Here is a 15,504-nt window from a genome sequence, read left to right on the forward strand (position 1 = left end):
AAGAAATTTTCTCACCATCGGACGATCTAGATCGTACCACTTGTCAGAAATGCAGAGTTCTATCGGATGGCCAGGATCTTCCAAAGAACTCATTGTTGCCTGCACGAAAGCCTTTGGGATTTGCGCGCACTCATCAAGGAGCACAACTGGCATTGGAAAGAAAATGATTTCTAGGGTTCTTCCGGATCGCCGAGGGCGATGGCGTCTTTCACGAGCCTAGGTAGGGTTTAGGTGGTGGAATTTGAAGGAAATCCGGGCGCTAAAGCTTGCCTGGAGCTGGGAGGATGTCATCGCGCCCAGGAATTGGCCGGGCCAGAAGCGCGGAGAGCTCCCCACGGACATCCAGAGCGGGGAGGAAGAAATCGCCCAATGTAGAGGCGTCGGCGCTGGCTCTCTCGCCAATTGCGACGAGGACCGGGTGTGGCGGCTCTCAATCCGCGTTGCAGTCAGCGTGGATCCAGAGGATTATCCCTCTCTCACGGACTTTCGTGTCGGAAGATCATCCAGAGCTCTACGTAAAGAAAAGGATCGATAATATGGAGTGTACCGACGAAGAAGAGGATTGCCAGCCGGAGGTCTCGGGATTTAAGTTCGATGCTCCATCGAGCTGGTTGACGATGAGAAACTCCGAGAGAGAAGAAACAGAGGTGTTTCCAGGGGCAAGGATCTCTGGATCGCGACAGCATTCTACAGGATTACGGGGCAAGAACTCGGTTTCGTCCGACTCGAAAGTGGTTCCTGTTGCGGAAGACGAGGTGATAAGTTCCAAGTTTACGAGCGCAAAGGTTGTAGAAGAACAGGGATTGGAACAGCAGCACAACGAGCTTCTCCGGTCGGCATGGTTTGCAAGGATAACTCGGAAGGATTTCTCGATAGATGGTGATAGTAATCAGCAGCAGCAGCAACAGCAGCAGGGACTACGATCCTTTCCTCCACTTAAATCCGGGGAGCAGTGGCCGGGAACCTTGAAGCCGTCTGGTTTGCCACCGCTGAGGATACCATCGACGAGAAGTACTGAAAGGTCGGAACAATCGTTGCCTTTGCTCACTCCAGTCGCTGTGCCGCCAAAGCCTCGAGACGATAGCGAAGAAGAAGACAGCAATGAGAAGGAAGCGCCATCGCTGATACGAACTATTTCCTTGTTCGACTCGGTGAGTGCGTCGGGATCGTCCTTCACTTGCAGCTTGCCTTCAAACTTCGCGAACGAGAGGAGCAACTCCGATCGCACCAAGAGCTTGCAGGACCGATTCGGTTTCATCAATGGGACCGTCAGGCCTTCGAGAAAGAACTCCAATGCATCGAGGTCGTCTGATACCAATAGCCTTTTCGAGGATGAAGGTGGCGAGGAGGTCCAGTCTCTTTCGCGCCGTGACGAACTCAACACTGCGAAAACTGGAGGTGAGTTTTCATGATCTGCTACTTATAGACCATGGTTTTCATATTTACTTGTCTCTTGCGCAGGCAAAGCTCTCTCGCGGACTTCTATAGAATCAAATGTAAGAGAAACCTTTTTTTCTCTGATATTCCAGATTGTCTCATATCCGGCATGCTGTTTCACATTCCAGGAAAGATCAAAAGTACCACTCGATCAACCCCAACCCCACCATGACGAAGATCTTCCAAAATATAACCTGAGAAGCCCGCCACAAAGAGAGAGGCCTCCGGCATCGCTTCACAACTCAAAGTCCGTAAGAGGGGGACAAATGGCTCTTTCTTTTCAGCCAGGCTCGCAGCAATGGCTTCATAGGTGGTGTTCTCCTAGTCCTTACAAAGATGGGGCTCGAGCAAAGTAGAAAAGAGAGAAATTAATGTAGATTAGAAACACAGATTTGTGAATGCTAATCAAAAGTTGGTACACAGAAAGCATGAAATATCAAGCTTTCAGCTTCTAATGTAGTAATGTGTTCTTTCCAAATTTCATGTGAATGCGAAAATCTCTTGTTCCAGTGAGCTCTTAAAAATAAAATAGAAAGTTTCATGCAAATCGCCAAGCAACGTTCGATTTTTAATGAGGAAATCTTAGCAAGCAGCTTTCTCTTGGTAAATATCAACATTGTGTTTAGAGAAATTCTGTGTGTTGCTTATTCAAATCAGGAAGGATTAAAAGGCAAAGGAAGAGAATCAGCCAAACACGCAGTTGTGGTGGGCATCCGGGACCGCATTCAGAGCTTGCTGCAAGATGTCCTCGGCAGCGTCGACGATTTTGCTGATGGCCCCGACCGCCGCCTGATCGTCATCGGACAATCCCCTAATCCCATTTTCATGTAGTAGATGGACGCCGCGAAGTAGATTTGCGCATTGTCCACCGCCGGGGTGCCCGATGCGTGCCCCCGCTGGCAGTATCCGCGTACGCGGCCGAGGCAGCGCTCATGCACTTGCGGAGAATGGCGTCGGCGGGCGTGGTGTTGCCGGAGGATAAAACGCCTTTGATCTGTTTCTCGAGGCTCTGCATGGCCAACGTGTCCACGTCGTGGCTGAGTGCGGGCGCAGCCAGGAGGATGGCGCAGCAGATGAGTGCAAGGGCAGACATATTTTATCTTCTGCGTGCGGAATTCAAGATTCAAGTTGAAGATGAGATGAAAATATGCCTGGAGTATTATTTTGGCCTGGGGGTATTTATGTGTATCCTGGAGGTGATTCTTTTAGAAATTTGTGGGGGAATCTGGGTGTGCATGTTGCATATTTCTGAGGGGTTTATTAATCTTGCTTGTGTGCATCCCTGTTTTGGTTTTAGTGGTATTTTGAGCGAGGAAGAAGAAATAGTTTTAAGGTAGTGTTTGAAGCCAAAATACCATAAAAAAATCAAATTATAAAGTATAAATGTTTAATTGTTTGTGGCATATTCATTTTCTTAGACTATAGTATTCTACAAAATCGCATTTGGACAATAGTTATACCACTGGAGATAAATAGTAAATACATATTTGATAGAGTATTGTGTTGCGGCTAGGAGGAGGAGAGGGGATTGCCAATCTCGTGTCATGGCAATTGGCGGCATTTGCGTAGAGGCGCCTCTAGCTAGGGTTAGGGTTTATGGAGGGGAGCGCGCTGCCGCTGCTGCTCGGCTCGGGCGCTCGGCGTTCGCCGGGGCGCGGATTGCGCCCGGGAGGAGGCAGTTGCATTGCATTCGGGCGGCCAGGGGAATTGGAATCACGGCGGAGCTGAAGAAGGCCGTGGCTGTGCTCAAGGGCTCCGTGGATGGAGTCGTGCATTTGGAACAGGATGGAGACGGTAACTTTTCTTCTTTCTTTTAGGCTTTTGCAAGTAGAGATTGGCGAGCAATTTGGAAGAAATGTAGCTTACAGCCATGATCGATTTTTGTGTTTCTTCGTTCTTCTGTACGTTGATTCTTGTTTTCTTTGCTCCATGCAGGCCCAACGACTGTGAAGGTGAAAATTTCTGGGCTAACTCCTGGCAAGCATGGGTTTCACTTGGTATGCATGGAAAAAAAGTTCTTGGCTTTTTTATAACAAAACTTACAGCATGAATTCGGGGACACGACTAATGGCTGCCTATCTACGGGTGAGTCCCTCAGTTTTTTTGTTTTTTTTTTTGCTTTTCTTGATCCTTGTTAGCTTACAATCAATCCCATTCTGGTGGTTTTAAATGCAGGCGCGCATTTCAATCCCGAGAACAAGACGCACGGTGGACCGAATGACTCGGTCAGGCATGCTGGAGATCTCGGAAACGTTGTAGCTGATGACAAAGGTTCGACGTCTTGTATTCTCTCTTTTCTTCTGCAAACTGCAAACGCTTTTGAGTACAGGCAATGTGGACGAAGTTATCGTCGATTCCCAGGTACGAGAACTAAAGTTTCTTCTAACCTTTGGACTCTTTTCCTTGTTGCTGCAGATCCCGCTGTCGGGTGTAAACTCGGTCATTGGAAGAGCTCTAGTGATTCACGAGCTGGAGGATGACCTCGGGAAAGGTGCGAATCCTCCTGAATCTTCATGTTAAGTGCCATACTCTGACGTAACTCGGTGTCGTTTTGTTGGACGCTTGCTCCAGGTGGACACGAACTCAGTCCGACAACTGGTAACGCAGGAGGTCGACTCGCTTGCGGTAACCATTTACTTCGCATCAATCAGAGCTAATCGCGTTTGAAACGCAGGTGTTGTGGGTCTAACTCCCTGAAAGAGAGCGAAAGAGAGAGGGGGAGAATGAGAGATCACCAGTCTCTCGTGGCTTGTGCCTCGTTCTCCCTCCTCGAGAGTGATATATCCTCTCCCTCTGCTGGCCGCGCTTCTGGCAATTCGAATAAAGTGGTAACACCTTGAGAGAGAGCTGGTTTATTGTTTTTCTCTTCTTCTCTCTTCTTTGCTTTGCTTTCCATTGTTCCAGAGTTTTGGCTCGGCTCAGGCTGGGCTTCGCTTGACACATTTGCGTTGAGGAGTCACACGGTAACCAGTAAATGTCTTTTGGCAGTTTCGACTGTGTCTCTTCAGGGCCAGCTGCTGCTACTGCTGATTGCTGTTAGCATCGCTGCGCTCGCGTATATGTGCTGCTACTGACGTCCGTTTTTGTGTGTGTACGCATATTGCGAAGTCACTCTCTTATCTTCTCCTAGTCGGGGCGTTATGTGTGAATGGCGAGCGCTAGAGGTATGTGGTCCGCCTTTACACCACAGGAAATAAATCGCATTGCGCTCTCTCTCGCTGCTCGTTTCCAGAAAAAATGAAAAAGCGGAAAAAATCTCGTAAGAACTGCGACGCGCGCAGAAGTTAGTGTGGGTGGCTTGTCGACGTCGCCATGAAACACAAAGAAAAGCGCAAAAAAAAAAGCTGCGAGGTTAAAAAAAAAAAAATGGGCCCCGTATAGCTTTGTCACTTACAAGAGCGATAAACACACGGAGACACGCGCGGCTAAGATAAGATACCAGTGGCCTGGAGGATGCCATATGCTCGTCCGTGTGATCTGCCGTACACGCGTACGGGCGATCAAAATATTCAGTGGTTGGGTGTTCGATTCCCTTATCTATAGCGTCGTCGGGCGTCCAGGGATCGAATCTCGCGGGCTTCGATGCTTAAAAGTCGCCGTCTTTGACCGAGTTCTTGGTTTTTATTTTTTTCTTGGGCATGGGTCGCAGTGAAGAACTCATAGACTGATGACAATGGAATAATTAAAACCCTGGCTTGATGCCTCTTCACTCACTGTGTCTCCTCTCTTGTTGTTGGTATTCACACAAAATTTAGCATTGTGTCCCACTCTAAAGCTCAGAAACTAAGAAAGCTTTCCTTCGTCTTCCTCGTCTTGTTTGTTCTTCATGCATCTCTGGAACAAAGCTGGACAGCCGCTCGAGCGCATAGATCTCTTTTTTTTTCAAGCACTGCATTGTCGACGCTGGATCTGCCACTCTCTTTTTCTTTCATTCCTTTGCTCTTTGATGATAGAAGTAGCCACGGTCACTGCAAACTCTGCCTCGACAAAACAGGCTTTAAACTTGCGAAAGTGATAAGCTACCTCTTCCTGGACGGAGAAAGAATAAGGAAGAACAAAAAGAAAGAAAAAAATCTCCCTGTGATGACCTTTGGCTCGCTGTGGTGGCTGGCTGCGTTTCAGCTGTGTGTGATGTTCTTGGTCCCCTCCCGGGTTTTAATTCCTCCTTCCTCTTTCTCGTCGCCTAGCTCGTCAATCAAAGTTTGCTGGATCGTCAGGCTAGAACCAGTCCGCAGGAGAGAGCCATGAGCAAAACCGCGCCTTCCTCCTCGTCCTTCGGCACCGATCTGTTGCTGCTGCTGATAAGCAGCTGTTGCTGCTGTTCTTGAGGAAGCAAGCGCACCATGCTTCCAATCTGCCGCTTCTCCCTCGCGAAAGCCATCCGGCTCTTCTTGTAAGGATGCCGGAGGTGTTGCTGATCGCTCGTGATCCGGGCCGAGCTAGACTGATCCAGCTTCCGCTTCCCAGCCGGGCTCGCGGCCGGAGCTTCCTGATTGTTGCTGTTCCTCCTCGCTTTCCTCAGCCGGATGCCGCAGGCGTTGCAAAGAGACTGGAAAAGAAAAACGACAGAAGCGAGTGAGTTGATCGGGAAAACCAAGAACTTTCGTGTAAGACTTACCTTTGGACCAAGTGGACCATTCCTCCACAGCGGCGTTTTCATTGTTCCACAGTGCTTACACGTCCTCGTGGAGACATTATTGTTGCCGTGCGCGCCAACGGAGCCCATCCCATCGCCCCGGCTCGATCTCCCGCTGGGCGAAACGGGGTTGTCCACCGCGCCGGAAGTGGCAGCGGCGGCCAGCCTTGTCCTCGGCGAGCCGAGGAGGAGCTGATCGATCTCGGATGACCCCTTTGGATGTCGCTTCATGTAAGACTGCCGAAAGGACGACGATTTCTCGGAATGGCTCCTTGCATCGTCGTGATCATCACTCGCCTGGCACACCCAAGAAAAAAAGAAAGCGTCAATACCAAAACCAGAAAAAAAAAAAAGGAAAAAAGAGAAAGAACTAACAGGAGGAAAATGAAAAACCACGCAAGAGGACAAGGATCAAGTGAAGAACTCAAGACGCTATCAGCATTCTTCTCTCTCTCTCTCTCCTTTTTTTTTTTTGGTTTTTTTTTTTTCCCTTTTTCACTTTACCTGTGATGTGCTACTCGTGGTCGAATCCGACTCCGCGGCGGAGGAGTTGGAGATGGTGTCCGGATCCTGTCTCTTCTCCTGATCCATCCCCTTGCATTTGCTCGTCAAGCAATCCACCGCCGTTTGCTCGCTCGAGCGCTCCTGCTCGTGATCGTGATGATCCTGATCGCGATCGTCGAAGCTGATCATGTTTTGCCTCACCACCAGCACCTTACGATCGTCGCCGCCGCCCTCGATCTCCTCCTCCTCCTCCTCCTCCGCCACTCCCTGATCCACCGGATCCTCTCGAGCCTCGCCGGCTGCCACTACCCCAGGGACAAGCCCATCGAACTTCGTATCGCGATCGCCCTCCTCCTCTGGATGCTGGATCACAAGGCTCTTGGGCGTCGTCTCCAGCTCCTCTAGCTCCACCTCCCTATCCACCACCGCGGAGGAGAAGGGACTGCTGGCGGCATCAGAGGATCCGGCCTTGGCAGCTCCAGTGGCCGACGCTGGGCTCCTCTTCCACTCCCCAGACGAGGTCGGGGAGGCCGAGATCGGCGAGTCGTGATTAACGGCAACCTTGATCGAGGAGCTGGAGAACTGCGAGCGTAGCTGCGGGCGTCGCTTACCACATATGCGCTTACTGGCCGCGGGGGACGATCCATGATCCGGGGACGCCGCCGTGGCGGCGCTAGCGCTGGCGCTCTTCATGTGATCACTGCAACTGGTGGAAACTCTCTCGGCTAGGGCGGCGCCGCTGGGATCCTTCTCGTTGGTCTGCCGGAGCCAAAACTTCTTATAGTGACTGCGCCCGTAGATGGGAGGAGAGAGGCATGGAACCTGCAGCATTATAATCTATCCTCTCCCCGCGCGATCCACAGGGGAATTCCCCGCGATCCAACGCCTCCGCCGCCGCGATCACGATGATCCTGCCAAGAAGAGACCCGCGCACGCGAAATATTTCGCTAACCTGCGAGGAATTGCGCCGCCGGGGCGCGGCAGCATCGGAATCGAGCGTCGCCGCGCGCTAGGGCCGCGCAAACCCTCGGCGATCGGAGAACCACCGCCCGCCCGCTCGATCGAGGGAAGCAAATAGAAGAAAGACTGTGAGCGCGGCTGGATCGATGATCGAGAGAGAGAGAGAGAGAGAGAGAGAGAGTGTGAAGATCACGCGGCCGGATCTAAAGCTTGCGAGACAAGGCGGCGAGAATATGAGAAGGGCGCGCGACGCTAGAAAAGAGGCCCGCTTAATAGGAATGGGCGATCTTTCTCTCTTTGATAAAGCGGCGCCGCCATATCCCAAGAAGAGGGAATCCAGTGGCGCCGCTGGTCCTTTACAGCCGTCCAATCCCAGCCCCATCTCCAGCCGTCGATGCCCCATCTACGCCCCCGATCCGACGGCCACGGATCGCCACCGCGAGGCTTTCCCGACACGAAATATCTCGCCCGGGAAGGGTGGTCCAAAAATAAGACTTTAGGGCGACCGCGGGTTTTGGCCATGGCGCGCGCGGCTGGTTTAGGATGCGTACGGCCGGCTCACGGGGATGTGTACGAACGGTACGGCCGGCTCTGTCGGCGTGGGGTTAGTTAATTCCCCCAAAAGTTACCATCTGCTGATACCCTGTTGGCGCGCTGGATCGTTTTCTACGAGTAAATGCCCCCCGCCATTCTGCGAAAGAAGGATGCCCTAAAAATTGCGGCGCCAAAGCGAGCCAACGGTGCGATCGACGTTGTGCGATCGTGGCCGTCGGGGGAGCTCACGATATTCTTTTTCCATTTTTTTTTCCTCGCGGTGAAAACGACCGCATTTGCCCGTGAAGTAATTGCTACATCTACCTGGAGGAGGCTTATCGTCATCATCACCATCATCGTTCGATCGGTTTGACCCACCCCACATTTACCACGAAGGCTATAGTAAAAACTTGTGAGCGTTAACTAATTGGGGTGGCTCCATCTCTCCCAGTTTGTTTGGTTGAACGAAACAGTTAATAGGAGTTTAGGTTTGGGGAGCGCGCGCTCGAAATATTTTCGTGTGATTCGCGAGGCGGCGACGAGGCGGAGGAAATGCTGGGCGGAGGAGGAGGAGGAGGATCTGGCGCTGGCAGCGGCGTAGAGGGATTGCTGGCGCCGGAGCCGAGCCTCAAGGCGAGCAGCCACTTCAAGGTAGGGCCGCGATTGCGCGCCGAGGGCGTCATGGCGCCCCCAGCTTCCGATGCCGCCACGCTCCGGCGGCAAGTTTCGGCGCTCCAGATGGATCTCGAGGCGCACATCGATGGCGAGGCGCGGCTCCAGACCATCAATCAGCAGCTGCGAGAAAGGTGAAACTTGGCCCCATCGCTGACTATTCTCTCACGAAAATGTAAGTAGAATGAGTCGGGATTCTTTCTTAGCTAGCTGACATCCTTTGTGGATCCAAAGGCAGGTTGGAGCTCTACATGAAGCAAAACCACGAGAATGTGGAGCGCGCGGAGAGTGAGCTGAACACACTTCATGAAGATATGGAGCAGACGTTGGAGCTGCAGAGGAGATTGGCTCAGAGGTGGGCTTGTGGTGATTGAAAAGATATGGTGGTCACGAAGCTTTTATCACAGAGCCTCGTTACTGGAGAAGGAGAAAAAGGAGCTCGAGGAAGCCCTTCAAAAACGTTCCCAAGAATTCCAGAGCGAGCGTTCGTCTTTACAAACTCGTATTGATACTCTAGTCGAAGACATTGCTTCGAGGCAGGACTTGCATAACCGGTCTAAAGCTCTTCAGGTGGTTGTTCTTCTATTCGTTTAATACCTACCATTGTCTCGGATTCCAGGCAGAGCTCGAAGAAGCTTCAGTAGCAAAGCAGAAGCTTGAAGAGCAGCTGCGAAACTATTCTAATGATTCCGAATCTGTGAAGCGACAGGCAGAAGAATACAAGAACGAACTTGACAGGTTTATTGCGAAGGTGCTGCAAAAGCATGAAATTGAGGAAGTCCGTGAACTTATTTGTTTGTTTCAGGAACATCGTGACACGTTAGTTGAAAACAAAGGAAAAAAGGTGCAACTTCGGAGGTGGTTTCGATGGTTTCAACAATGTATCAAGGAGAAATCTGCTTTAATGGCCAACGAAGACGCTGCTACAGTCTTTGCCAAGTGTAGCTGCTCCAAAAGAGGAATGCGAGCTCTTCGGCTGGCCACGACGAGGGCAGCTAAAATACGAAATTCCGAGAAGTGCCGAGGTCAGGTACAAGCTTAGCTTTCTGTAATCTTCTGGTTCTCCTTTGTTAACGGTGTGCTCTTTTAACAGGCATGTTTACAAGACTGTTGGAGAGCATGGCGTCTGTCAACTTTAGCCAAAAGAAAGTATTTTGGGACCCTGGAGCACAAAAACCGTACCTGCAAATGCAGGATGATGTTCAAGTGGAAGAAAGCGGTGCAAATGGGGAAGCTTAGCGACGTGGAAGAGAAGTCTCTTACCAATGCGGCGTGTAGGCATTGGTCTGACACCATCCGCCGCCGGGTTCTCACTTACTGGCTTCAGTGGGTTTTATACTGGGCTCGACCGAAACATTTAAGACTCAAGGGGTTACAGTGTCGCTTACACCGGCTCACATGCAAGCAAGTCATATGTGGATGGCAGTCCTTGGTACGAGCTAGACGGTGCAAAAGACTGAGGCTATCTCAGGGAGATACGCAGCGGCGACGTTGGCTTCAGATACGAGCTCTCAAACGGTAAGTATTGGTTAATTAGCAAGAACATAACTCACACTGATGTGTCAGATGGAAGAGTGCTACTATTTCAAACAAGATAGGGCGGAAGTTGAATTCGAGGGGCTTGGCATTCTACAAACTTCATCAGTACCAAACAATAATTCATACCTGGAAAGGGTTCATACACTTGAAAAGAAACGAAAAGCTTTTAAAAACAATGGCCTTCAGGCACTACCTTCACGTCTTGAAGTCGAAGGTATGGTCTGAACCATTTCTGAAATTGAGCTGAGACCGGTTGCTTGCAGGGCGTGTCAACTTGGAGGAAGAACGTCAAGTTTCAACGAGCGGAAGAAAGGGCCATCCATCAAATGAATCATGCTCTATGCAAAGCATCGCTGTCTCTATGGCAAGACTATCATGCTGCGCACGCTATAAAGTAAGGAAGTAAGTTGTAGGCTAAGCTATTTGATGCGACTCATGAAAGAAAAATGTTTTTTTGTCAGGAAGCGTAAGGAGCTAAAAGCGTTGATCAACTGTAGCAGGAGGGACAGAAAGGTTCGTTTTGAAGGTTCAAGCTGATCGCTCAATGTTTCCGATCATTTTTTGTTTTCTTTACAGGTTGCACGGTCTTTGTTCTTGTTCTGGTGGGAGGAAATTGTAGCCAGAAAACTTGCATTGCGACTGGCATATCGACTGGCTGCTCAACGAATGCGTGCGAAAATACGGTCCTGTTTAAAGACGTGGCTGCACGCGGCTTTCGGACATGTTCTAGTGTCAAATCTGAAGCTTCAAAATGATCTTTTAGATTCCAAGGTATGGCATTCTGTATTGCATGGTAGACTTTGGTGTAATGCTGCTCTTACTTTCAGGCACAATTTGAAGACCAGAAAGAACAAACGAATGTGATAGACGTTGAAAATCTTCAGCTCATCGATCGTCTTCACAGTTTATCCTCTGAGATTGCCATGCTGAAGCTGACGATCAATGAAAAAGAGAAGCAAGAAGAAGATTTGCACCGCGTTCTCGAAGATGGCGCATTGATTGAAAGCTCAATGCAGGGAGAACTGGACTTGCAGCGGGCGCACGTCCAAGAGCTTCAACTGGAACTTTTCAAACTTCAGGTTTTCAACATTTCTGCTTTTTCGATCACTTGACACTGACTTGCTCGTCCAGAGAAAGCTGCAAAAGAAAAACATTGAAGACACCGAAGGAGAGGTTCATCACACAATGGCCACGCAGAAGCTCCAACGGGCTCTGAAGGATCTTCAGAGGCAGCTGTCGGACAAAACCTTGCAGCTCAATGCATATGAGAAGGTCTGGCAGCTACTTCTTTTGCATACACAGAAGTTTCAATTTAATTCTACAGGCTCTGAAAGAAACAGCCGAGAAGCTTGAGGGAGCATCCGATGAGTCCCACGAGAAGCTTTCAAGTGCTTTTGAAATCGCTGCCTCCCTGCGAAAGTTGCTTGAGGACAGAGAGACACAATATGCGACACTCGAAGGGACTTGCAGGGTAAGTTGGCCTGCCTGGTGCATTCTAATTTTGCGTGCGAGTACATTTATTTTATCCAGAGGAAAGAACTAGAACTTGGGGAGGTTCAGAAGAAACTTGACGTCGTTCACTCCAAGTTTTGTGAAACTGTCGAGGCTCGTGACTCGCGGATACATGAGCTGGAAAATCTTTTGGCACAGAAACAGGCCGAGGTATAAGCCAACAATGTTTTCTTCCTCCGTTAATACTGTTCTTTAATGTTCTCCAGTCCCAAGAGGCCCAGACCGATCTGCAAGAGATGAAAGTGGCTTTGAGCAATCGAGAGTGCCTAGTGCGAAAGCTAGAGTATGAGATAAAGCTCAAGTCTGGTGAGTACTGCTTGTGCTTTGGGACCATTTCTAATTTGAAAAACTGGTTTTTGAGCATTGCAGACAGGGAGTCTCACATTGCAAGAACTTTTATATCCGGACTCAGTTCGCTCTCGTCGCCCAGGACTCACCATGTAGATATGAGCTTTAGAAGCAGCTTCCAGCACCAAGAACCAACGAAACTTTCGAAGTCTATCGTGCAGCAGCAGCAGCAACAGCAGCGGGGAGGACTGGAAGAAACGATTTACACGGAGCACGCCATCCAAGCAGCGGCCGTAACTCCCTTCGCATTCATCACCAAGATGGACAGCCAGGACGAGACCCCAAGCTCCCGCACCTCAAAGCAAGCGGACAGAGCCCAGCAAAACACCTCCGACGCGTCAAGAGGTGGCGACGAGGCGTTATCATCCGCCAGTAGCAGCTCCAGCGAAGATGGTCTCGGCTCTCACGACAATGGAGACGATGACAGGCCGGAATCCTTCTCAACTCGGGCAGACTGGGACACTTCTTTCGCGCTCGTGTCGACGGCACCCAGGCCGGCCACAGCAGCCGGACAGGAAACTCCGCAATACGTAACGACGGAGTCGTCGGACTTGGAGAGGCAGGAGCAAGCGCCGAGAGTAATCGTCGACGAAGATCCTCGAGCAGTGAACGGGCTCCATGCCGAGATCCAAAGGTTGCAAGCTCGGATCATGAACCGCTTGAGAGACACTAGTCCCGGCCAGTCAGAGGTGCGAAAGATGTTCTTCCTCTCGCTCTATACTAACGTTCTTTTGTCATGGCAGCCGGAGCAATCCGCTAGATCACCTCTGAAATGCACTTCACACAGCAGCGATGCCTGATCCTGGTAAAAGCCCGGTTCTTTTATTCGTCTCTGTTGATCAGTTGAGTGGTCACTGCCTCTTCCTCCTGTAGTCGTCGAAGAAACGAGACATCTGGAACCTCCAGGCAAAGACGAGCACCACCGCGACGACGAGCACGAGAATGAGCCACACCGGATCATCGTACGCGTCCTTTGGGAACTCCACGCGCTCGACGAGAAAGTCACTCCTGGAGGACCCCCGCTTGAGCTCCAGCAGGAAGCTATACAGCACGTACGCCTTGAGGCCGTCCCGGACCGTCACGGCGGTGGCAAAGCCCGTCTCATTCAATCGCAACTCGTCCGCCACGCTCGCGCTTCGCCAGTGATCACTGCTCCTCAGCAGCCAGGCCTTGGAGCTGGAGACGACGATCAAAGCACCGTCCTGGCGCAGCGCCATGCCATCGCCACCCACGAGTGGAGTGGAGATCTTCACCAGGTGGGCTTGATCGCCTCGCAAGTTGGTCTTAAACAGCATGCCCGTGTTGCTCTGCCCGACCAGGAGATAGTTGTCCCAGTGGTAGACGATCCCATTTAACCCGCAAGGCCGGACGTGCTCGTCCTTTGTCACCACCGGCGGCGACGTCAAAACTGTGCTCTCGGTGAAAACGCTCGCGTTTTTACCGTCGGGAGTTACCTTCCAGATGAAATTGTGCGCCGAGTTTGTCACGTAGAGATTTCCCTCTCGATCGACTGTGACATCGTTCGCCACTGGTTTCTTCGTCGATCCAGGAGCTCCAATGCTGTCGAGGCGGACGAGGAAATTCCTGGCGCTGGAATCTAAGTCGTAGCTCGCCACGGCATCGAAGGCCGGCGTGGAGTCGTCGAAATTGTGGATCACAGCGACGACTCTGTTGCGAGAGGGATCCACTCTCACGCCCAGGACAGGGTGTTTTCCGGAGAAATCTTCGTCCTCCACGAAGAGGTCGAGCTTCCCTGTGTCGGAGAGGGACCAAATGGAGCCCCTGCCCATGGATCCTAGCAGAAATCGGCCGTGATTTTCGTCCCAGTCGATCCCTTCCGGGAAGAGATCTCTGCGCTGGAAGCCGATGGCGTCGAGCTTGCTGCTGCCGCTGGCGAGATTGCAAAGCGCGAGTGCTGCAAGGAAGATCATACCTGCCATACCAAGAAATTCGAAGCCCTAGTAAAACCCTAGAAATAGGACAACTGCCCAAATGCCAAGCCAAAAGCCCTAAAATCACGAATGAGATTAAGCTCTAAGTTGCTATGGGATCGAAGGCGAGCAAGCAACGGGCTTGAGGCTTCGCAGGCCACTTGCTGCGCCGATGTTGCCCGGCGCCGGGTGGCTCAAACTCCCCTTTTGGATCTTTTGGGTGTGAATTCGGCAGTACCGTGGATTGGAGTGAAAACGTTTCGGAGTTAGCAGCAGACATGGTTGCTGCGATCCGGGAGGGGAGCGGTAGCTGCTGGATATCGTGTGTGCTGTGATCTGCACGGCAGTTCATCGGAAGCTGGAACCTCTTGTTCTCGAGGCAGCTCTTGGCGACACACGCCGGGCTGATTCGGGTTTCCTCTGACACTTAAGACACTAGAACTCAAGGCAGATTCTTCCTGTTGTGGCGAGAGCATCATCTTGCTGGACAAGCACAGGTTTGCAGGTGAAATGAGCTCCGGACTTCCACCAGCTCTCGCTTGCATGGAAATTCCGAGCGACGAGGAAATGAAGAGGATGGTTTCCAGGTTTCCGGTCATCACAGCGCGATCTCGGTGACAGCGGTCGCTTTGATCCGCAGGGAGTTTTCCGTGGCCCATATCACCACAATCAGCTAAGCCGATGTGTTCTACTCGTTGGATACGACGCTGCGTCCTGGATCCTTGTGGATCCCTCCGCACAGAACAGAACTTTCAAAATCTCCTTTTCAGATACACGCAAGTCAGGCGTCGGTATTTTCATCATGGTCCCTGTAGCTTGAAGTGCTTGTGGAAAGCTTACACAGAGAGATGTAACACACTTAGTTGAATTCTCTCCTCGTATCAGACTAGTCGAATCAAACTCAAACAAGATAATATATACGGCATTTAATGTTTAGTTAGAAATGCTTAGGAGTATTTTAAGCACAAGCGAGAAAAGGTCCACGACCGAGGAGCTGTGCTTGAACGGAAGCAGCCGTAGGAGTCAAAAGTTCTGGAAACGTATGGACTGTCATCAACCGGAGGATACATTCAACCATGTTGCACAAGAAACACGAAAGACTGGTTTTTTGTTTGGATTTTCACATAACTCTCATAAAACTTGAATAAATGAATATCAAAATATAGTTATGAAACCCGAACTGAATCAACATATGGTTTATAGATAACATATGGTTCTCTCAAGTATTATTCTGACAATGGAATTTAATCTAGTTTTCAATATTGTGGTGTATTATATGTAATACACAAATGGAATTGAATATGGTTTTTAATGTAGATAACATATGATTCTCTCAAGCACAATTTTAAAACTGGAAGACAATTTGATTTTTAATAATTGTTGATACGAAAAATTAAAATGAAATTGAAACTCAATGGTTTTTGTTCAATA

The 15,504-nt window shown here is 50.5% G+C and overlaps 5 protein-coding genes across 8 annotated transcripts; 3 read left to right on the plus strand and 2 right to left on the minus strand.

Moving 5' to 3' along the window:
* Positions 1-169: 169 nt before the first annotated feature.
* On the plus strand, positions 170-1,946 carry LOC9630860. Its single transcript, XM_024672417.1, has 3 exons — positions 170-1,398; positions 1,462-1,496; positions 1,566-1,946. Exons 1-3 carry the CDS (start codon positions 285-287, stop codon positions 1,791-1,793), a joined length of 1,377 nt encoding a protein of 458 aa, XP_024528185.1. The 5' UTR covers positions 170-284; the 3' UTR covers positions 1,794-1,946.
* Positions 1,947-2,942: 996 nt separating this feature from the next.
* On the plus strand, positions 2,943-4,283 carry LOC9630861 (superoxide dismutase [Cu-Zn], chloroplastic). 2 transcript variants are annotated; one of them, XM_002967528.2, is made up of 8 exons: positions 2,943-3,231; positions 3,373-3,434; positions 3,483-3,522; positions 3,613-3,708; positions 3,767-3,798; positions 3,853-3,928; positions 4,009-4,062; positions 4,112-4,283. In XM_002967528.2, exons 1-8 carry the CDS (start codon positions 2,982-2,984, stop codon positions 4,132-4,134), a joined length of 633 nt encoding a protein of 210 aa, XP_002967574.1. In that variant the 5' UTR covers positions 2,943-2,981; the 3' UTR covers positions 4,135-4,283. The 2 variants fall into 2 exon arrangements, with proteins under 2 accessions (XP_002967574.1, XP_024528186.1); XM_024672418.1 differs by having other exon boundaries at positions 3,767-3,928.
* Positions 4,284-5,080: 797 nt separating this feature from the next.
* On the minus strand, positions 5,081-7,858 carry LOC9632801 (GATA transcription factor 21). Its single transcript, XM_024672416.1, has 3 exons — positions 6,578-7,858; positions 6,056-6,370; positions 5,081-5,986 (listed from the first exon to the last, which is right to left on the minus strand). The coding sequence occupies exons 1-3, from the start codon at positions 7,406-7,408 to the stop codon at positions 5,651-5,653; spliced, it is 1,482 nt and encodes a 493-aa protein (XP_024528184.1). The 5' UTR covers positions 7,409-7,858; the 3' UTR covers positions 5,081-5,650.
* Positions 7,859-8,667: 809 nt separating this feature from the next.
* LOC9630862 lies at positions 8,668-12,996 on the plus strand. 3 transcript variants are annotated; one of them, XM_024672797.1, is made up of 17 exons: positions 8,668-8,918; positions 8,982-9,098; positions 9,151-9,313; positions 9,363-9,494; positions 9,549-9,773; positions 9,837-10,261; positions 10,310-10,496; positions 10,546-10,676; positions 10,744-10,795; positions 10,859-11,053; positions 11,110-11,361; positions 11,414-11,554; positions 11,607-11,753; positions 11,813-11,944; positions 12,001-12,100; positions 12,164-12,831; positions 12,886-12,996. In XM_024672797.1, coding segments are annotated over exons 1-17 (3,126 nt in total). In that variant the 5' UTR covers positions 8,668-8,916; the 3' UTR covers positions 12,943-12,996. The 3 variants fall into 3 exon arrangements, with proteins under 3 accessions (XP_024528565.1, XP_024528563.1, XP_024528562.1); XM_024672795.1 differs by having other exon boundaries at positions 8,978-9,098; positions 12,164-12,962; XM_024672794.1 differs by having other exon boundaries at positions 12,164-12,962.
* LOC9632802 lies at positions 12,943-14,120 on the minus strand. Its single transcript, XM_002967786.2, has one exon. The coding sequence runs from the start codon at positions 14,080-14,082 to the stop codon at positions 12,994-12,996; it is 1,089 nt and encodes a 362-aa protein (XP_002967832.2). The 5' UTR covers positions 14,083-14,120; the 3' UTR covers positions 12,943-12,993.
* Positions 14,121-15,504: the final 1,384 nt, after the last annotated feature.

This window comes from Selaginella moellendorffii, unplaced genomic scaffold, assembly GCF_000143415.4.
Source record: "Selaginella moellendorffii unplaced genomic scaffold, v1.0 SELMOscaffold_9, whole genome shotgun sequence".
In the NCBI taxonomy this organism is placed as follows: Eukaryota; Viridiplantae; Streptophyta; class Lycopodiopsida; order Selaginellales; family Selaginellaceae; genus Selaginella; species Selaginella moellendorffii.